Raw genomic sequence first — 22,557 nt, forward strand, 5'->3', positions numbered from 1 at the left:
TAACTCTTTCCCCAGTGCATTCAGAAGTTGTTCCAAATTATTATCACAACATAGAAGTTTGGTGTCATCTGCAAATAATATTGTTTGTAGTGATCTGGAAATTACACAATGTCATTAATGCATAAAATGAACAAGAATGGTCCTAATACAGATCCATGAGGAACCCCCCAGTTTTAAGTTGTTTGTTATTAATTTGAACAAAAGATGTGTTTGATAAAAGGAGAAAAAGATGTATGTTTGTCAGTATAAATTTATTTAATTCCATTTTATATGTGTTGTATTATCATTTACCCAAACAGAATAAACAACAGTTTTTAGAATCTTTTAAATTTAAGTGTATCAATTTCAGTTTTAACCAAAGCTGAATTACTAAATTTATATGGCAAAACAATTTCTATTTGAGGGACTCAAACAAAATTACAATTTGGCCAACTTTCTAACTCTGAATAGTTAAAATGTACAAAATAAACCCCCACAAAAAAAACCCCACAAAAACCCAGAAATAGTGCAATTAATTATCAATTATATTCTAAAATAACCATGTCCAGACAATACATGAATGCAATTTTTTTAAAAAGTTAACAGTTGTCATCTTTACCAAATGTCAATATTCAACAAACGTGAAGTTGAATGAAAGCAGAAAAACAAATTTACTTGGATACATCTGTGCCACATCAGAGCTAAATTTAGCTCTGATTTGGGTCCCATCAGACCCCGAGAACAATATTAGGCTTTTTAGCTGATTAACTTTCCAGCAGCCAATGACTTTTTTTTCTGTCAGCTGTTTGTTCTGTGTTACAGTGGGCTTACCAAAGCATTTTCTTTCTTCTTTTTTTTTGCTGGAAACGGTGCTGCTGAAAGCAGTTTCTTACAGATTAAGGTGTTTTTCTGTGTTTTTTTCACTTACATAAGCAGCAACATCTAGTTTGACATTTGCTATCCTTAACATTATATAGTCATTTGGTGACATTATTACTTGACTTATATTTTTTTGTGCTGGATTGTGATATAAGATGAAATCCATACTTTGAGCTCCAAGATGATGTTTTGCAGGTTCAACACAGCTAACTGTCGTCTGCTAAATATGAGAACAGACAGCAGAGGGGCAACATCAAACTAAAGTTACTCAGTCTTTGTTCCTTTTTTGTGCTACTAAACACATAATACTATAATAACACTATGATAATACTATGCCTATAAGATAACTATTTTTGCTATATTCAGAGCTAACGACAACATTGTCATTTTACAAAACATGGCTACGGGTACTAACACTCTCTTAACCAGGTGTCATGCCTTAACCCTCGACTGTTTGGCATTTCACATTCTCTCACATGTTTTTTATGTCCATACATCTGTATGTTTTAAAATAATCATTTATGTTCAACAGTGTCAAAGGCTGTTTTTTAATCTATAAGTACTCCACTGGCATATTCCCCAATATCAATTGCTGTTGCTGTGTTATCAGTAAACTCTAAGGAACTTTATTGTAACCATGGTCAACAAAAAAAGAAAAATAATCAAAACAATATTATTATAGTATCTACAGAAAGTTTAAAAAAATAATTTAAGTAATATTATCAGCTAAATTCATATATAACTTTGCTTGTTGTGTGTCTTTTTATTTGTTTTTTATGGCAAATAAATCTCAAAATTCAGTCAAGTTCCTTAGAGTCCAACTGTAACGACAAAAGCACTGAAAAAGAATAATTACACAGTACAATATTTTCATATGTGCTTAAATTAAACATCAGTATATCATCCTTAAATATTACTGTCAGCATCAGTTCAATGCCAGTGTAGCAACCCAACAGCATCCTCGGTTCTTCCAGAGCCAAAAAATTTATGTCAATTTCTGTAATGCTGCCTATGCCCAAAGTATTAGTATGCTTATACTTATATTATCATTGACAGTATTTTCCTTGATTTGGCTTCACCTCCTTGGCTGTCAAGTTCAGACATATTTCTGTTTATCAGAGCAGTAACCTACAGACACCGCTCCCATAAAGTGCCTCATGACTGACTCAGCATAAGGCTTCAAACCTCTTTGAAAATGTACAACTAATTATTGTTGGCTGTGCTGTTGACTGATCCCTTTCCGGCTTTCGCCTCCAAACAGGCTTTCTTGTGCAGAGCACTGCAGGTTTTAAGTGTTCTAAGCTTCCATTTTCCTGCTTGGCTGAATTGCTTGCTAGTTTTTTCTGTTGTCCCTTTTATGGGGAAAAACATGTAACCCTAACATTGGATATAAATGTAGTCATATTATATACTCACATTTTGTATCTATGCAGGTTCCTGAAAGCACTCAAAAATGATGTGAAGTGCGCAGACAAAACAGTTGTAAAAAATTGTTTTAAAAGAAAAATAATAGTAAAAAAAAAAATGCAGATGCCTGCATTTATTGTATTACACAATAAATGAAGCAAGTAAAAATTGTCTTGTGTTTTCTTATGTGGCAACATATAATTTCACTTATTGTCACATGGACCTCTACACAGTCAGTTAATCTCGCTGACATCTCAGTGATTTATTTCTGTAGGCAATTGTTCAAGTTTACTCAACTCAACAGATATTTAGCATATTTTTAATTATTAATACATTTTTGTGAAACAGAAATGAGTTTGATCATATGTTAAACTTTCCGTGGTTAATGGCAAACACCATTATGGGGCTTTTAGCTCAGTAGAGCATGAAGCTGGTATGTACACATAGCTTAGTGCAGCTGAGCAGACTGTATTCTCTTTGAAACCCTGTTCGTGTAACCATTGGAACTGAGGCACGGGTGATGTCATTGCAATGCAATCCACCACGTCCAGATTATCTTTTGAAGCTGCAACAGGAAAGGGGGAAGCAGGCTGAATTTCCTCCCCTTCTAGCTGCAGTCTAAGTGCGTGTACTGTTGTCAAGGTCGTGATGGCTTTAAGTAACCCCCACACTGAGAGAATTTATCACTGGCTCTGCAGTTTTACCTTTTTAAGAAAAATACATGTATCTGCACTAATCATTATGTGAATATAAATGGAAAGATTAGGCTGTTTTGTTCCATTCATTTACTGTCTGCTCTATTCCTGGGAGCTGGGACTGTCTGGCATGTTGTTATTACGCCTTGTGGTGGAATTTCCCACAGCAGCAGGACTCACTTGCCTCTGAGATCACAGCTGAGAGGAGACATGATGATGAACATGATTCACATAAGTATGGAGTTAGGTATAGGGGCAACACCAGGGTTTTCTGGTTTTTTAAATCAATAGTAAGGATTCATTGGTTCTCAAATCTCCTTCAACATATTGTGACAAACGACTCAATAGCAAAACAATCACTTAATGGTGAGCAATTGCAAAATACCTCTATTTCATAGCACTGTCAGTGTGTCGTAACTGTAGGGTTTTAGAAATGGCAGGATAGTGGCTAATTCTTAGGATGAATATAGGACATGCCCGTGGTTGATATGTGTTATTATATTTCATTTAATCACACTGCAAAAATGTGATATGAGGTCAAGAGCTTCAGTCAGAGGAGGGGTGGGGCTGAGTCAGACATCTGTGTTGGCTGGTGAGGATAAGCTCTATTGGCGCTTATGCTTCTCCCAAGGAGTTCCAAGTATTGACAGAGGTCAAAGTTTGCATATGGTCCAATTATGTGCTCACTTGTCCCATTCATTCAATAAATTTCCTTGATGTGTTTGGTTGGACTGGTTACTGTCATAAAATGATACGTTACTGCATATTATCAGAAACACATAAATGCAATGTGAATCTGTGCCCCAGTTTCTGCTGCTCTTATTGTCAGCTTAGCTCTGTCTTCCCTGCAGAAACCTTGTCATCATCGTTTTATCTGGACTCAGCTGTTTTCCCCCTCTGGCTCCCAGCGTAATGACCTTTCTCTTCCAGCCAGCAGACAAGAGTCACTCCCCCATTTCTCCATTGTAGGCTGAAAAACTCATCTCATCGAGTGGGGCGTTATGTCACTCACCCATCTCTCCTTATATTCCTCCTGTCTTTTTGAAAAAACAAATAGTCCCCTCTTGCGCTTTCATTCTTTTGTTCATTTATTTATTTGTGTTTATTAATCCTGGCATCTCTACCTTAGCTACTGAGTTTCGTGTTGTTGCCTGGACAGTAAAACTCTAGTGCTTTCCTCACTGTGTCTGTGGTTAATTACTTTTTTAGTATGGCTATTTAAATATCAAGTAGGGATTTCATTTACTAATCGCACCTTCAAGTATATTTCGAAGTTCAGAAACATTGAGGAGAAAGGGTGTAACGGATAACACAGAACAACGTACTAACGCTGTACTCTTCCGTTTATCCTGTAGAGGTCGGTAGCGTTGCGTTTCTGCATTGACTCTGCAGTAAAATTACAAGTAGAAGAAGAAACAGGAGGCGGAGCTGAGTGTTTGAAAGTGGCGGGCAGTAACAACTCCTCTTAGGGACCTGACTTGAGTAAAATTTAAAAAGTCGAGGAAGTTAGCGTTAATAATTTGATATATTTAAGGCTTAATGTTTATTTGAGAGCGTCTATCAGGCAGAACCAACGAATGTAGTTTTCGCTATACTTAATTAAACACTGGCTCTGGAGGAAACGTGTGAAGGTAACGTTAATGTCAATGTTTGCTGATAACTCCCGCTAGTTAGCTACGGTTAAGCTGTCGCTGGTTTCAGCTGAGCTAATTAACAGTCATCTTGATGCATTTTTGGTAGTGCTTTCTGTTCTGGAAAAGTAGCACCGCTAACTATGAAATGTGAATTGCTCGAGTGGACTTAAAGTATGGCTGCTGTTTGTGTCCTCCAGACAAACAGTTAAAATTTATCGTCAACGATACAACCCCCTCCGTGGAAAATGGTAGATTTCCACCAGGACAGGGAGTCATTGCACAGCTCTGTTTTGTTCCGATTAATCTCCAGAAGGGCTGAAAGCTGTGGTGCACAGAGACTGATCACGGAGTCGCAACATAGGAAGTCAATAATGGAGCAATTTTTTTAGATACTGACACCACCCATTGTTTTATTAAGTCATTTTCACAAATAAGCACTTATGTAAAAAAAGACAACCGCATAAATGTTTGACACTCAGCCATATAAAGTGTGTAACCGTAAACTATCAGAAGAGATTTCTATTTTATTTCTAGGACGTTTTTTTGGTCTGTCAAATTGTCTAGCAAAAGTAAAGTCTTATATTTGAACATACAGGGAGTCCCTATTACACCACCTGCCTTAATATTGAGTACTCAGAACTTTTTTTTATTTTGTATAAATTATAAAGTTTTTTTTAAACATATTTGTTCTGCAAATATATAGTAACATGCCTTTTAATCACATCAGTGCCCAGCTTTTTTTGGTAATCCCTTCATTTTGTTGTTTTGCAGTTATTCATTGGAATATTGCATCATGACAAACGAGGATGAGAAGGTCATTCCGGTGCGAGTTGCCTTACGATGTCGCCCACTAGTACCAAAAGAAATCAACGAGGGATGTCAGTCCTGCCTCACTTTCGTCCCTGGGGAGCCACAGGTGCTCAACTGCCTTTCTTTTACAGGCATGCCTCACAATATATCAAAATCAAACTACACTGTGTTTTCGTTTTGTACTTACATTGCATGTTGTGTGTAAAAACTGCTGCATGTTTGTTTGGTTTCAGGTGATTGTTGGCACAGAGAAGGCATTCACTTATGATTATGTATTTGAGCCCACTGCTGAACAAGAAGAAGTCTTCAGTACAGCGGTTTCCCCTTTATTGTCTGGGCTTTTCAAAGGTAGCTTTTAACTTGATGCTTTTTAAGTGAATGTCTTAAGATTTAATCTTCTTCCTGAGACGTGATTATGTAGGCTCGAAAAATAAAATAGCTGTGTTTATTTTTTGTATTCCTTTAAATCTATTGAATAATTTTGCAGCTAATTATGCTCCATCCATCATGTGATGTTATTGTTACTGTAGGCTACCATGCCACAGTTCTTGCCTATGGACAGACGGGATCTGGAAAGACCTTTTCGATGGGAGGAACCTATACAACGGCTCAAGAAAACGAGCCATCTGTTGGAGTCATTCCTCGAGTTATCAGGTGCATCTTTGCAGAAAAGGAGCAAAGGACAGACTGTGAATTCTGTCTGGCAGTGTCTTACCTGGAGGTTGGTGAATGTTTTTGGTTTGTGGTGTGTATGTACAATAGCCCTATAAAGTAAAGTAGTTAAGGTTTTCTTTTGATTGTAGATTTATAATGAAGAAATATTAGACTTGCTGTGTTCATCCAAAGACAAACCTGCTATCAGCATTCGGGAAGATCCTAAAGAAGGCATCAAGGTGAGTGACTCGTATGTTAAAAGCAAATTCAAATTTTTTGACAGCCCACCTGAACCACATATGTGCATTTTTCTCCATCTTTAGTTGAACTTTTATTAAAAATGTCCTGCTTTCCAGATTGTCGGCTTAACTGAGAAGCAGGTATTTTCTGCCCCTGAAATGGTGAGCTGTCTGGAGCTTGGAAACTCTGCTCGTACCGTGGGCTCCACAGCCATGAACGCTGCCTCTTCACGTTCCCATGCTATCTTCACCATCACACTGGAACAGCGCAGAGGGACAGATAAGTCAGTTTGGCTCCCTTTTTCCTTGATAAAACATGTTTCATCTTATTGTCCAAACATTTTTTTCTGATATAGACACAGAATACCTGCTCACAGTGCTCAGATATAAGGTGACAGTCATTTGAATTCTGTACATTTTCATATTCCTGTTATGGGTATTTGTTATAGAATTGCTCTAAATGTTACAGTTTTAATTTAACATTTGTCCAGTAAAAACTTTGCCTTGGGTTGTTATTATATTGTCAATCTTTGATTTACTGGAACCGGCTTTGGACACTATGTTTCTGTTATTTTGCCTTTGTACATCACCACAGCAGGTTGTTGTTGTTTTTTTGTTTGTTTTTTTAATGTAATCCTCAACATGAGGCATTTGGTTCTATTTCAAGGGGTATTATGAAAGAACTGTATGAACTGCTTAGGAATTAAAGTTGTTTTTGTACATAATGCCCCACTGTCAAAGTGTCAAAAGAAACTGGACAAGCTGCTTCATGACCGGGTGTTGCTTGTTGCCTCATTAAGAGATTAGGCAGATAAAAGATCTGGAGTTGATTCCAATTGTTGAACTTGCATTTGTTGGTTTTTCATAGAGCTTGGCAATATGAGATTTTTTCATATCACGATATGTTTTTTTCATTTCAGGCGATAACGATATCTATCACGATATAAGCCAAATAACTATATTTGTAAGATTTAAATGTGCCGTTGCTCACAAGTAAAATGTGAAATAATCAGCAGCTTGTTTTTATTTAAATATTTATTTCCCATAATAAGTTCAACAGGGTAGATGTACTTAAGGAACATGAGACTTTTTCAGATAAATAAAAGGCAAATATTGCAAACTACACAAAAGGTAGCCGCTAAAGTGTTTAAGTTTCAAAATAGAACAAATGAAACAGACGACTAAATTAGCCTGATAAAAACATAGTGAATACATCAGACAAAGAGAGAAAATGTATGAAGTTGCTGAATCAACAATCTAGTCCGTTCTTTAAAAAAAAAACAACAACAACCTAATCCACTCACCAGCTCAGCAACACCAAAAGGACCACAGAAGGCACCACCACAACCTAAAACTAACAGCAAATATTCTTGTTTTTTAATGTCATTATAAGGTGTTTGTTTGTTGAATTTTGAGGTGAAAAATGAATCCATGTTCGAATAAGACTGTAACATGACAAAATGTGGAACAAGTGAAGCGCTGTGAATACTTTTTAGATACATTGTATCAGCTAAATTGTTGATTTACACAGAGGGTGGGCCCAGAATTTCAGTGTTTCTCTTTTGTAAGCTACTATAATATTTTCCCTTAAACTGGGTTAGTGTGTTTGTGCACGTCCTCATTCTACAACACCCAACAGGCATTTCCAAAATATTGCCTACTGCAGTCTGAATATTTGTACAATCCTTTGTTTCAGGGCTGATTCAGTTGTTTCAAAGTTGCATCTTGTGGATCTGGCTGGATCCGAGAGACAAAAAAAAACCAAAGCAGAAGGAGATCGTTTAAAGGAAGGTAACCAAGATCAGTTAAAAGTTGTAAGCCTTTAATGTGCGATTATCACGGAGACATGTGCTGCTATGTAAGGTGTATTAAGCTACATTTCTGTGTTTAATAACAGTACTTCTGGTCATGCCGTCCATATTTATGTGCAGGTATCAGCATCAATCGTGGCCTTTTGTCTTTGGGAAATGTGATCAGTGCTTTGGGGGATGAAAGCAAGAAAAACACCTTTGTTCCTTACAGAGACTCTAAGCTCACCCGCCTGCTGCAAGGTAAGCTTTGATGTAGATGGCCAGATGTTACATTATGGTCATTAGGTCAGACATGGATACATTCTCACTGTGAGGATTTTCAAAGTCAGTCAGGGTTTTATTTAGGTTTTCAGAAGGCTTAGATGCCTGGAGTCCAGGATTGGTGATGCTTTTATTTACCTTTAATCTTGAATTTGAAGAAACATGCAAGAAATAAGACTCATAATTCACAAACATGAATTAAATTTGAGTTAAACTGGATATGTGCTGCCCTTTTCTTTTTCTTTAAGTGTTTCTTTGTTTTGCTCATTATATTCTCTAGCAAAACCAATTTTATTAAAACATTTTAAATCTGTCATATATTTTGTCCTGATTCCTTTAAAGTTGTATTTGTGGACTCTGCTGGAGTCGATAATTCCATTTTAAATCATTCTTATTTAGCTTATACCAGACTTTGGTGTGATTCCTCGATTCTTCCACTGTCTGAAACAAGACTTTTAAGGTCCCTTTCATATGAGGCCTTTAAGCCAGCTATGTTCTGAATGGCTGCATTCTGCAAACAAGGTTTGAACAGCAAGTGGAGGCTGCCATTCTACTTTCAGAAAGACCTGTATGACTGAGATGATCATAAGATGTTGTCACATAGGCCCGCTTCTACTTTCAGCAGACACAAACATTATGCCTTTCTATGGTAGGGCTTGTAGTATGTGGTATTTTCTTTTTTCCTGCTTGTTTCACTTCCATTACCATGAAAAACTGAAACATCTTCAGACTCCTTGAACAGGATTCGCATTAAGCTTAGGTTTTTATTTATTTGAGGGAGAAAAGCTACGGGTGTTCAAAGTGGTAACAATGCATTGTAGAACTTAACTGCACCCCTGTAAACGTATACATGTATATGTGTGTTTGTCCTCAGATTCTCTGGGAGGCAACAGCCACACTTTGATGATTGCTTGCGTCAGTCCTGCAGACTCCAACATGGAGGAAACCATCAACACGCTGCGATATGCTGACAGAGCTCGCAAGATTAAAAATAAACCAGTTGTCAACATCGACCCCAGAGCTGCAGAAATGAACCGCTTGAAACAACAGGTGCAAAAATGGGTGTTGGCCCTCATTATCATCAGCACTCAAATTACTAGTGTTGCAGTTTTTCATTGAGTGGTTTAGTTTGAAAAAGATTAAAGCATGTTCCAAATGTTTTCAATGGTACCCTGGTGTAGGTCCAAGAGCTGCAGGTGATGCTACTTCATGCACGTGGAGGAGTAGCTCCGGTGCTCTCTGGGTAAGACAGCTTTCTCAGTAAACCTCAGGGTTCAAAGAGGATGCCAAATAAATGCAGCCAGGATAAACATCACCTATAAAGCAAAAGGCCATAATAGTTGCCCCTGTTGCAGGTCAGAGAGTGCAGAGAACGTGACTAAACTGCTGGAACGAAACCGCGCTCTGCGGGATGAGAACAATAAACTGAGCAGAGAGCTGAGTGAGGCAGCTGGACAGACGGCCCACATGTTTGAGAAGATCATTATGGTGAGCCTGGTCACAGCAGCATCCTGTTATTACTGCTTATGAAAACAAAAGGATTGGATTTGACACGAACAAAAACAGTTGCAAATTATTTACAGTTGATCTTTTGACCTTAGTTTCTTTCTTACATTTCCACTGTTTTGCATCATCATAGTTTTTATATGCTGTTTGTTTTATTTTGTAGACAGAGCAAGCAAATGAGAAAATGCAAAGCAAGCTGGAGCAACTGCGGCACCATGCAGCGTGAGTTTGCTAAAGCAAAAAGCCAGCAAAGCTTTAGAAGAGGTCTCAAAAAGCTTTAACAGTAGCTGTGCTGAAATCTGTTCCTACAAAAAGCAGTTTCATTTTTTAATTTGACTCAGGATTTCAGCTTGTCAACAAATCCACTGAGTCACATTGATGTCCGATGGTTTTTCAGATGTACTGTAGATCTGGAGAAAGTGATGAAAACGCTGGAGGACCAGGAGCTCAAGGAGAATGTTGAAGTGATGAAGAATCTGCAAAACATCATCTTGGAGCTCAAAGTATGGATGTCTTCTTACATTACAATCCAGTCAAAGAAATATAAGTCAAGTAATAATAGAGTAAATTGGTGCTTCTTTTTTAAATAGAGAGCTTTGCCTGATGTTAAATATAGAAAGAAATGGGTTAAATAAATTTGATGACAACTTTCTTTTGCTGCTGTGTTATTAAACTATTTTGCAATTCTTCAATTTTTCCACTATTAAATTTGAATATTCTTCTTGAATGTTATGGTTTACTCCTTGTTTGCTTTGTCAGAATGAGAGTGCGGGCATCGCCGCCTCCATTGATGCAGTGGCTGCAGAAGAGGATTTACCTGAAGTGTCTGGGAATGGCAATAAATGTTCACCAGAGGGATCCCCATCAGTATGTTTTCAGTTTTGTTTTCTTAACGTATCTTCCACGAGTAGCGGAGCATCACATTTCTTTTATCTTGGCCAAACTAACGTGACTGAAGACTGAACCAGATGTAATTTTAGATGTTTTCCAACTCTAATACTCTCCAAATAGGATGCCACTGCCCTAAAGGACTCCCCAGAAGCCTTCACAGCCCATCATGCATTGCGGCAAGCCCAGCTCTCCAAGGAGCTGATTGAGCTTAACAAAGTCTTAAGCCTGAAAGAAGCATTTGTTAAAAAAATGTGCCAAAATGACAGCCAGCTGGAGCCGATGCAATCTGAGCACCAGGTCAGCATTACAGAGTCACTTAACTGTCATCTCACTACAGTAGACAAGTTTAAGCGAGGTGTTATTGACTGCCAAGTCACAGTTTATTATTGGCATTTTTAAACTTTGCAGACGTTTCCACTTGAATAACAAATTCTAAATGGTTTTATTAGTAGAGGCTGTCACATACACAGATCTCAAAGTGTAGTGCAAATACGTGTAAGCCATATTTCAAAATATCATGAAACGGTAGACACATTTTAATCTTTCGGACTCTCTTCCAGAAAAATGTACAAACTCTACAGTCTGCTGTGGATTCACTGCAGAAGGAGAAAGAGGAACTCGTTTTGGCCCTTCAGTCTGCAAAGAAAGACACCAACCAGGCTAAGTAGGAAAGCCCTTTCTTTGTTTTGGTGCTTGTTGTAATATACGTGCAGGTTCTTATACTTGACCTGACTTGACTCCACCATCCTCGCCCAGGCTCAGCGAGCAACGGAGGAAGAGACTGCAGGAGCTTGAGAGCCAGCTGGTAGACATGAAGAAGAAACTTCTCGAGCAGTCCAAACTGTTGAAACTCAAAGAGTCGTCTGTTCAGAAAGTTAGCAAGCTCATGGAGGAAATACAGGTAACGGTTTATTTTCCTTTAATGGTGTGTTGAATATTTTGTGTGGCATGGGTTTTGTTTTGTTTTTTAAACTGATCTTTAAATTGAAGTATGAGACAAAACAACACAGTTGGGAATTGTGATATAAACCACAGCTGAGATGCTTAATCTAACACTGAGTCCTGTAAAAGCAGGGTGTAGGGCTGGGCTATTAGTTAAATCTTATTTCTAATTGTGCTTTTTGGCTTTAGGGGATTATGAAAACAAGATGGTTGATTTTTTTTTTTTTTTTTTTTTTTTTTTTTTTTTTTTTTTTTTTAAAATCTCTTTAGATTCGTTTTCATTACAAAGTTCTTGTGATACCAATCCAAATCTCAACTGGCCTGTTATACAATACATGCTTTTATTTTAGGTTTAGAATTGCTTTATGTCATATTTACCTCTTTCTTTTCGTTTTAAAAAATTTGATCTCCTTCTTTACCGTTTTTGTGTTGGCTATTTTTAATGGGAGAAATACTTTAGAGCAGCTTTTTTTATTTTTTTTTTATTTTTTATTTTTATTTTTTTTAATTACTTTTTCCTTCATAAAATCGCAAACTAACAAACAGTTTATTTGGCTTCAGCCATGATGACAAGTCTTGATGAACAAAGGCTCTCTTTCTGTCTAGTGAAAGCTAAAATTGTAACAAGATCACAAGTTGTGAACCTTTGGAAGGATCATTAACTGCTGCCTGCAGCTGATTTGTCTGCAGATCACACACGAGAGCCTGTGATCGTATCTCCATATCAGACAATTATAGTTTTTGTTTATATTAAAAATCTCTGGCAGAGTTTTCAGATATTGTTTTTATAGTCAGAAACTAATTAAGTCAATGTGATGAGAGCCACCATGTAACTGATGAGTCATTTTTGGATCATCAAGCAGCCTCCGTAATTGATGTAATAGTTTATCTATTATCTTTGTTCAGTAACATATTTCTCTTCTGCATTATATGGCACTTTGTGAGCATGCAGTACAGAAACCTTTTGTCACATGGCGTCATCGCGTGTACTCTGAGCTTTGTTTTTCTTTAAAGCGTTTGAGTAACTACAGACACAAGTTTCAAATGTCGCTGTGTTCTCACAGGCTATGAAGACCCAACGTACACAGCTAATGCGGCAGATGAGAGAGGACTCTGAGAAATTCAGGCAGTGGAAGAACAAAAAGGACAGGGAGGTACTGCAGCTGAAGGAGAAGGTGAGTAGAGATAAGACTCTTATGGAGACATAAGAGGGATGACTTCAGTTGTTGCACTCTCTAGCCTTTTCTTGTCAAAAACCTGTTTATTCTGGAGGTTCTTTGACTTCTGTAATCCGTTTATTTTGTATTTTTTTTGCAGGATCGTAAACGGCAGTATGAGCTGCTTAAACTGGAGAGAGATTTTCAGAAACAAGCCAACGTCCTGCGTCGTAAAACCGAAGAGGTGTGGCCATTCACTGTTGCACAGTTTGTTTGTTTTTTACCATTTGAAATTTTTGTGTTCATAGGGTTGAAGAATCACTGGAAAAGGTTTGTAGCTGTTTATGAGGTGCTCTTTTTTTTGCTTAAAGGCTGCAGCTGCAAACAAGAGATTAAAAGATGCTCTACAGAAGAGAAGTGAGGTAGCAGAGAAGCGCAAAGATGCCCAGAACAAAGGCATGGAGGGAGCAGCTGCGAGAGTGAAGGTAGAAAAACTTGAGAAATGGTCAAATATTTTGTGTTGGAGATAACTCGGACTTAAAGTTTCACAATATGAACCGTTTTCCTTTTCTGTCATCAGACATGGTTTCTCAACGAGGTGGAGGTGATGGTTAGCACGGAGGAGGCCCGGCGCCATCTCAATGATCTTCTGGAGGACAGGAAGGTTTTGGCTCAGGAGATCAACCACCTCAAACAGCAGCTGGAGGCTGGGGAGAGGCCGGCTCCCAAAATCAGGGTGAGCTGACACATCTGTACAGTTGTTATAGAAAACGAAACATGCAGCAAGGCCCTGTTTCAGTGCCAGGTTTGGCTAACAACACTGAGTTTGATAACCCTGGGATTAGCTGGGTTTAAGATCTAAGCTGGTTACTGTGGAAACGGACTCTTTGACGGGCTTTCTTTTGCAAACTTTGGTGTTTCTCTCTGACTCTGCCCTCTGGCTACACCTGAACCAGCTGTCTGACACAGTTTAATATCCTCATTCACAAAGTGGCTATCAAAGATCAGAGTGGAGCCAATTAAGCTACAGAAGTTTACATTTTTACACACGCTGAAATCTCAAGAACACGTTAGCTTGCCGTTTGTTTGCTAAAGTTTTTTTTAAGTAACATGAGCAGTTGAATAATAAATGAGTGATAGAAGGACAGAGACAGTTGTCATTACACTGTATATTTATAATCGCCTCAGGATAAAATCTTTAGTGTCTAACTCTGTTTCTCTAGATAGAAACAGAGCTGTGTAAGTGTTTAAACATGTAACACGCTGATCAATAATCAACCATTTGTTGTGTTGTAATCGCTCACAATGATGGAAAAATGTCTGTCACAGTTGAGATCTTCCAGATGAAGCTGAATGATTCTTAAATATGTTTGTGACCTTTTAAATTCAGACTGCAGCAGGCAGCATTCAATAAATCGGCCTTTAAATGATGTTAAACAATATTTTGAAAGGTACAATGTGTGAAATTCAAAGACTGAACTCATCTGAACAGATGAGAACCACAGATTCAGACCGGATGAGGACCAGATCCAATTTAGATGTGGTTATTTTCCAGCTCATCGTGTCCATTTTGGATCCATTCACAGTGACTTATTTACATGAGTTAAATGCAAAACCAACTTGCTTAACTCTTAGTTTTAATAGCAACTCTGTAAACATCTCTGCTACAGCAGAGACAGCCATCATCTATCAGTGAACTCTGATTGGCTATAATTATAAACATTCCTCTGGGGACCATTAAAGCAGAGTTTGTCTATAAATCTAATTAAGTGTTTTCTTTTTTAAATAAAATAGTTAAAGTGACATGGATGCAGAGAAATGTGGTTAAATCATTTACTTTATGTCATCTCTCCATGCAGCGTCGGACACTGATCATATCTGAACTGGAGAGCCAGGGGGCGCTGGAAACCCCTCTGACGAAACAGGTGGAGAACCTGGAGACAGAAATTGGCCTCAGGTGAGTCATGAAAACCAGCCAAACAAGACACCTCAGTCTGTCAAAACCAGACAGTATAATACCTAGCTGCCATGACATTTCCTTTGGTTTGATAAGTTCCACTGGCTTCATTCTGTTTCGAGGCCACTTAGATGAGCGTCTCTGCTGCTGTCATCTTGGTTACAAAAGTGACGAGGAGGGGTGGGTCTGAAAGCATTGTAGTGGCTAATGACCTGTGATTGAGAAGTCGTTAGTAACTGAGGACATAAACCTAGCAGCAAAGTGTTTACAGAGGTGAGGCCAGAAAGCTGATTTCTCATAGACTTCTATAGGACCAAAAGCCTATGTGCCTAATTGCAACTACTGCCACCTGATGGCCTTCACAAAGAATGCAGGTTTTAGGCACTTGCCCATTGGCTGAATTTTTCCAACCTGAAAGTACATCCATATTTTTTACTGTCTGTGGTCCAAACTGTTTGTGTGATTTAATGACTATTTCAAGCAGCCCTTTTTTCCCCCCTTTATATGTGAAAAAAACTCTATTGTCTATTTCTAAGATGCTCTCTGTAATAAGTAATAGCGGTTTTAAAAAAAAACCAAACAAAAAACCCTGAATTTGTTCACTGATTATTTCAGGGGTTTTTTTTGTTTGTTTGTTTGTTTTTCGATTTTCCTTGAAGCCTCTCAAGCTTTTAGCAAAAGATAAGTTTGGAGTCCAGTTTATGCCAAACTTACACCAAACCAAGGGTTCAGAGCTGCAAAGAAACATCTGATGTTGCATTTAAGTACAGTTGTTGCAATTTTAGTAATAACTGTACTTAAATGCAACATGTGTGAGCTGTCACTTTATCATTTTAATATTGCAATAAATTCGCAAACGTTTAATATACTTCTTTTTCTTGGTTCATGCAAATAGCGAAGGTCAGTCGTGTAAATGTTGTCAACAACCAGTAACTTGGTTCTCTCTGGTTTCTCAGCCACAGTCGGTATCTTCATTTTTCTTTTAGGCTGTTTTTCCAGAACAAACGATCACACATGCTGCACTTGTGGCCAAAGGTTCTGTACTCAAGCTAAAAGGTCCGCTGTATTAGCAAAATCCTGCTAACGAAGCTATGTACAAGCTTGTTTTATTTGGACTAAAATGCTGTTTGCGTTTGTTTTGTGCGTATATGCTACACGTTAAAGGTTTTATAAGATCTGCAGAGTGATTTGCACCTTCACAGGAATGCCCAGATAGCGGACCTGCAGCAGAAAGTTCTCGCTGCAGACAGCGAGGGACGTTTTAAGCAACGCATAGACAACATCACCAGTATAGTTGAGACCAAGTGTGCCCTCAAGGTCCTGATGTCAGAGGTAGATAAAATGAAATGAGAATGCATGCATATATTCCATGACCATAACTGAATTGTTTAATTGTACAATAGTCAAATCACTTAATGGTGTTTGGTTTTAGAAAAGAAAATCTAATATTTTTTTCTTTTTTAAGTTGGTTTCTGCTAAAACAGCCCATGCCAAGCTAGAGAGCGAGGTGACACAGGAAAAGGCAAATGCACAAGACTTAAGGAAGATGCTGGCTGAAGAGAGAAATGTCATGTCCACCATGGACATGGAGCACCAGCAGCAGCTGGTTGAACTCGAGCAGAGGCATCAAGAGAAGGTGCTTCATAGATGGGCTCGCTTTAGACTCAAAAATATTGACCTGTCGCAGCTCCATATATTTACCTTTCTACCTTGTTTCTTCAGGTTCTTTACCTCCTTAACCAGCTTCAGAACAAACCTATCGGTGAAGATTCAGACGAAACAAACTTCACCATCAAGGAGAGTTCAAAGGAGAAGGAGCTCCTGCAGCGCCTCAATGTTCAGGTTTGTCTGGACAGATTTTACAGCCGTTTGTGGTTTAATTAACTTTAGCTTTCTTTGTTTTAATTAATTAATGCAGAGTTGTGCCCAGAGCTTATGTTGTAATATCATTATAGGAGGAAGAGCTTGAAAAGCTACGGGAATTAAGCGAGCAGAACCAGAAACTGGTGGAGCAGAATGAAGAGTACAGACGGGTAATGGTGTTTTTTGTTGTTGTTGTTCTTTTTTTCCCTCCAATGTCATTATATTTCTGTTGTCATGACTAGCCAGTTGTTCAGCCAGTTAAGTATGGCAGTCTGAGTGTTTTCTCTTATTAATTTTTTAAAGCAATCAATTGCAGCAGATGGCGGCCCCTCCCTGAGCCTGGCTCTGCCAGAGGTTTCTTTCTGTTAAAAAGGGAGTTTTTCTTTCCCACTGTTGCCAAGTGCTTGCTCAAAAGGGAAATTTCTGATTACTCGGGTTTTCTCTCTACTATGGTTGGGTTTTTCCTTACAATATAAAGCGCATTGAGGTGACTGTTGTTTTGGTGTTTTATAAATAAAATTAAGTGGAATTATTTAAGGCCCCCCTAAAGACGTTCATGCAATCCTGATTATGTCCTTATCTCTACATATTTTGCATCATACTAGTCTTTGATTGTTATTGACGAGGGCGCTAAGTGCTGCAGTGGAGACAGAGTAGACTACAGTTACTACCTGTATGCTGGAAATGTTGAAAAAAAGTGTTTGCCTAGATGAAAAGAAACCCTGTCATAAAGAAAGTATTTGTGTAATTTCACTCACTGCCAGAAGGAAGAAATAAAAGTTCTGCAGTGCAGGTTTGAATAGTGAAAAGCAAAAAAAAGCATTGCAATTCTCTTCACCTAAGTTATATGACTAACCTAAACCTGCCCGTGTCTGCAGAAACTCTCAATGGTGCACCTGGCAAGTGAGAAGAAAATCCTTGTGCCTAAAATCAACAAAGAAAACAACCCAGATGATTCGTTTGAGTACGTCCCTCCAAAGGTAAGTTTTTCTTGCAGATTTACTTGAAGTAGCTTCAATTTATGATTATTTGAACATAACATGGTGCTTTCTCTGTAGCCTAAATCAAGGCGCTTTACCACAGCTAAAGCGCAGCTGAATGCGACCATCAACATCGAAGAGCTGATGTCACCCAGCGAGGACGAAAACGAGGAGGAAACGGAAGAGTGGCGACCTGAGAAACAGGAGAGAGGACGCAGAGTCTCAAAGAAACCGAAACAAACCGGGGTAAGACGGGAAGAGGAGTCTGGCACTTTTTTTGAATTGAACTCCTTGATCTTATAGAAACAGACTGTCCACAGTGAAAACAAATCATGTGCATCTTATCATCATGTCATTTCTTTGAAAATGTCACATATTTCAGACCAAAACAGAAATGAAACTGTTTGCATCAGGATAGAAGGCCTATGAACCTGGTTTCTCTTCTTTTAGTGTGCGTGTAAAGGTCGCTGCAGCAACAAGCAGTGCAGGTGCCGCAAAGGGAAGATGACATGTGGGGAGAACTGCCAATGTGATCACGAGAAGTGTCGAAATATGGATAACCAGGTGCCCGCTGAGGCAGGTTTTTCCTCATTCTTGCTCCCTGTTCTTAATTTGGGATAAATAATGGGTTGTTGGTGTAGATGTAAGATTTCCGTGCAGATTTAGAGTTGCACAAGCATAGCAGTCACTCTTAGCTTTTGGGGTAGAAATATATAAGAATCAGATTTCACACCAGTTTCATGTATGAAAAATGTGCTTAAAATGAACTTTTACTAACTGCTTTAGAAGAGAATAAAAGCTCATATGCTGCAGGGCTCCAGTTTTACTCATTAATTGCATCACAAAGAGTTTAGAGATCAGCCACCGAAGTCTGGCCTGATGTACTAGAAACAACATGTATTTTTTTTTTAATGCAGTGAAAGAGTAAAACTGGATCCCCACAGTGTTTGGTTGTCAGTTTAATTTCAGGCCATTTCCTGCACGCTTCTGGGATGGATTTTTATAGTGTGTATTATACAATAAACATGTTGTTTCATAATGAAAATGATTGAAAACCTAAGAAGTGAAAATAAGACTCAGAACTGAAGTGAATGTTAGCCTAAGAGGTGTGTTTCTGTGTAGTCAGGTCTGGCTTTCACTGCCCAGCATATTTCTATCAGTGAGCATTGTTCTGAATTTGGGACTGTTCATTATTTCAGGATGCAAGCTCCACAGAAAGCACTTCCCGAGACTCTCTATCTCTTCAGGATTCCAGTCCAGGCAACAATACGTTCTTCAAGCCGCCGTCTTGCACTCCCACAAAAAAGGTAAGAACAAGAGTTGACTGGCATGCACAGGACTTTGTACCAAGGCTGCGTGTGAGTGAATGTAAACATATTTCTCAGTTACATTAGTTAACATTAGTTTTCTCATTCAATGAGGCAACTCAACTGTAGAAATATAGAATTGCAGCGAGAAAAAACTGCTACAGTCGTATAAATCATCAGTTCTAAGATTTTAAGTATCAAGATAAGGGGGGGAGGATCTGATCCTTGTGAGGGTCTAAATGATTTAAGTACAACGAGAGATGAACACGTGGGATACTGCACCTTATTGGGGGTTTTTTGTTTTGTTTTGTTTTTTTAGCAATGTCAAAATGCCAAAGTTTTTTGTGAAAAGTGCACCTGTACAGTTTCCAGAGGAATTAAGAGTGTAAGTAGCATCCAGGTGCTGATAATCAAATTCAGTTGATTATTGGATTATCAGTAGGTGAGAGCTCCTCTGAAAGCAGACGTTTAGGCAGTTTGCAGCTCTGGTCATTCAGGTGTATGCTAGCACACGCAGGAGAGACGTCATCAATGATCTTGGAGAACAATTGTTGCTGCCCATCAATCTGGAAAGGGTCACAAGGTCAACCTGAAGTCCTGGAAAATATTCAAGGCAGTTGCCAGTCTTCTCAGGAGTGGACGTGCCAGCAAATCCATCCCACAGTAAGACTGTGCAGTGCTCAGAGGAACTACTAAAAAAAACCCAGAGCTACTTCATACTCTACCAGCTTCAGCTAAATGAAAAGGAAGAAAAAACAGTGTGGCTTGTTTGTGTCTTCTCTCTAAATAGAGCACAGCATCACAGTTTAGCTTTACAGAGTTTTGTCTGAACAAACCACAGGACTTCTGCAACAATGTCCTGTGGTCAGACACGACCAAAGTGGAGATGTTTGGTGATGATACACAGCACCACGTTTGGAGAAAACCAAACGCAGCATATCAGCAAAAAAGGAGGGGACCTACGATGTGAGAGGCTAATAAGGTCATTTAGGAAAGAAGGTGGTTCTATAAACTGTTGAATCATGGGATGCATTTTTGCAGTTTTCCACAAACGGCTTCTGGATTTTCTTTGTCTTTGTTAAATGACTGGGTGTTGTTCATCTGAGGTTGTATTTAAGTAAGAAGACTTTTTTTTTTTTTTTTTTACATCCTGACACTTAAAATCGAGAGTAAACTTAGACTGTTTATGTCTTGCATGTTGCATAACCAGCTAACAGTGTTGTGCTCATTTACTATTTTAGGTGCTAAAAGAAATTGGAGATATGGGACACACCACCGCAGACTTGAAGGTGGCAGAGGAAGAGCAGGAGGACAACGATGATGAAGAGGACAAAACAACAGTCAGCTTCCTCAAGAAGAAGAAACGACTCCTGACGAGTTTCCAGAACAGTTTTTTCTCGGGATGCACTCCAATCAGAGAGGAGTCCTAATCTGGACACTAGCTGTCAATGTTTTTTAGATGAATGTTGTCCGTGCGTTTAAGTCTTTCTGTTTATATGTGACTAACGTGTTACTTGAAAGTAGCTATTGACACTTCAGTTTCAGTAGATGCTGATCAAAGAACTGTGAATAGCACTCAATGATTCACAATGACACGATCAAACTGTACATGACTCATTTATCCCCCCAAATGATAATAAACTCACTTTTCTAACACATTAAACCGGTTGTCACTACAGGTGCATAACAACATCTTATGGATTAAATTTGAGTCCTTTTTACTGCGTACTATCTGCTGAATAAAGTTTTGAAGTCTATTCTTTTTCTTTTTTTTAAAGCAAATTGATGTTTTTTCTTTTGTAACTGAAAGATAATTTATTTGAATCCTTCTGGTAGGATTAATGTGGAACTTCTGATTTGTTTTGTTGTTGTGTAGGTTAAATTAGTGTAAATGATAGATGAAATAAATGTTTCACCAGGAAAACAGTATTCAGTTGATGATGCTTTTGGAAAATGTACATCATGTCCCGGCTGAGCAGTGTGAGTACTGAATGTATTAAATTCTTCCAAATCAAATTCTCAGGTGGAGAATAAGCACTTATCAAGATGCCAAGTCATGTATTGCATGAAAACATTGTGATGTCAGGTTTTGTTGTTGCTTTTCTCCAGTCTACACATCCGAGTGCCTCAGCTGAGAGCAATCTTAGGTTTGTTTGTTTAACTGGTTCATCAAAGCAACTCCTGGTCAGATCTCATATGGTCATGGGGGGTTGTACAAAAACATGTACTGTGATACACAGGCATGAACAATGAATCCTTTAAGTATACAAAGGACGAGGCTTTTAGATTTGTACTGTCACCTTAGACACCACATATGAATTCTCATACCCATGTTTCATTACCGTATGTAAGGCTGTCTTTGCTGAAGAAATGAAAATGCAGAAAAGAGACCACGACCAACATATAGATGACAAGTTGTGACTTTTTAACACAGATATGCTCATTTATTTTCAGCAGATTAAATAATTGACCCTCCCTCTCCGGACAGCTGACAACAGCTAAACAACAACTGGTTATATACCAACACTTCCCCTGGGATTAACAGTTTGATTCACTTCTCAGATCAGTTTTGAGAGTTTATTCACTAAGTGTCTAAATCCAACATTATTTGAGCTACTTCAAAGAATGTTTCACTAATAGCAGCTAACAGTGGATAACAGCAGCAAAAACAGGAGCACTTACAGACAGAAGTTCAGGATATCCTCAATAACTCACCTCTCTGAGCTCTGTTTCATTATCTTTTCAGCACTCGCTGCGGAGCTGTCAAGAAGCACTGAAAGGGGGGGAAACAAAAGAAGACACGATAGCAACAGGTGCATGTGCAAGCACAAAAACATACATTAGAATATAATTGTTATATTTAAAAAAAGGCTCTGACTCTGGTACTTTAGAGCTTTTATTGACTCATTAAAGTGCAATGCTCTCAATTTGGAGCTATTCTGAGGACACGTGTGTCCACAATCCTGCATGTTATGTCTGATTATTGAAGACAGAAAAGAAGTCTGATCATCAAAACAAGCTGGGCAGGGACTAGCAAACATTTGTCCCAGGGGTCTGTAACTTGATGATCCAGACATCATGAAAGGATCCATCTGACCTACATGTAGATACCACACTCATCTTCTTGTTGCATTTTTTCTGAGCCAAAATAATTGAATAATCTAGTCATATTTTAAGATTTGTGAAAACAGCTTTTGGCTACAATGTCATATTGAATCACGTTCAGTATGACATCACACTAATCAAAGATCTTTAGGTACTTATAGTAGTTTTTACTTTGGGCACACACAAAGTCCCGATGACAGCGTCAGTGCAGGATCTGAGTATGAGCTGGCAGATGATGAAACTGCGGTGAACAATAAGTCTGGAAAACTGGATGTTCCTTGGTAAAGATTATAAAGTGGGTAAAACGAACATGCCAAAAGCAAACTGTCACAAGCTGAACGGAAAGAAGCAACAAATTGCAAAGAGAATATCCACTGATCCCAAAGCCAATTCCAGCACAAAACCAAGTTCAGCACAATTTTTCATGGAGATCACCGATTTAACAGTTAAATGTCTCATAAGGTGCTTCAAAGTTCTCCT

The 22,557-nt window shown here is 38.4% G+C and overlaps 1 protein-coding gene across 2 annotated transcripts; it reads left to right on the forward strand.

Moving 5' to 3' along the window:
• Positions 1-4,374: 4,374 nt before the first annotated feature.
• kif4 (kinesin family member 4) lies at positions 4,375-20,988 on the forward strand. 2 transcript variants are annotated; one of them, XM_085420183.1, is made up of 31 exons: positions 4,375-4,591; positions 5,366-5,510; positions 5,638-5,752; positions 5,935-6,125; positions 6,208-6,297; positions 6,415-6,581; positions 7,994-8,088; positions 8,229-8,348; positions 9,244-9,419; positions 9,551-9,612; positions 9,725-9,857; positions 10,039-10,097; positions 10,273-10,378; positions 10,635-10,742; positions 10,887-11,063; positions 11,327-11,430; positions 11,523-11,667; positions 12,773-12,883; positions 13,026-13,109; positions 13,237-13,350; positions 13,446-13,601; positions 14,725-14,822; positions 16,025-16,154; positions 16,288-16,458; positions 16,545-16,664; positions 16,778-16,855; positions 17,564-17,665; positions 17,744-17,911; positions 18,116-18,241; positions 18,865-18,972; positions 20,214-20,988. In XM_085420183.1, exons 2-31 carry the CDS (start codon positions 5,388-5,390, stop codon positions 20,400-20,402), a joined length of 3,726 nt encoding a protein of 1,241 aa, XP_085276309.1. In that variant the 5' UTR covers positions 4,375-4,591; positions 5,366-5,387; the 3' UTR covers positions 20,403-20,988. The 2 variants fall into 2 exon arrangements, with proteins under 2 accessions (XP_085276309.1, XP_085276310.1); XM_085420184.1 differs by having other exon boundaries at positions 18,116-18,229.
• Positions 20,989-22,557: the final 1,569 nt, after the last annotated feature.

This window comes from Rhamphochromis longiceps, linkage group LG10, assembly GCF_057381845.1.
Source record: "Rhamphochromis longiceps isolate RC_006_pf linkage group LG10, R_longiceps_female_GT1.1, whole genome shotgun sequence".
Taxonomy (NCBI): domain Eukaryota; kingdom Metazoa; phylum Chordata; class Actinopteri; order Cichliformes; family Cichlidae; genus Rhamphochromis; species Rhamphochromis longiceps.

Excerpts from the sequence above, each read along its gene's own strand:
- kif4 (XM_085420183.1), top strand. The coding sequence starts at position 5,388 with ATGACAAACGAGGATGAGAAGGTCATTCCGGTGCGAGTTGCCTTACGA. Across the intron at positions 6,582-7,993 it reads CAGCGCAGAGGGACAGATAA|GGCTGATTCAGTTGTTTCAA; the intron begins GTCAGTTTGGCT and ends CCTTTGTTTCAG. Across the intron at positions 11,431-11,522 it reads AAAGACACCAACCAGGCTAA|GCTCAGCGAGCAACGGAGGA; the intron begins GTAGGAAAGCCC and ends ATCCTCGCCCAG.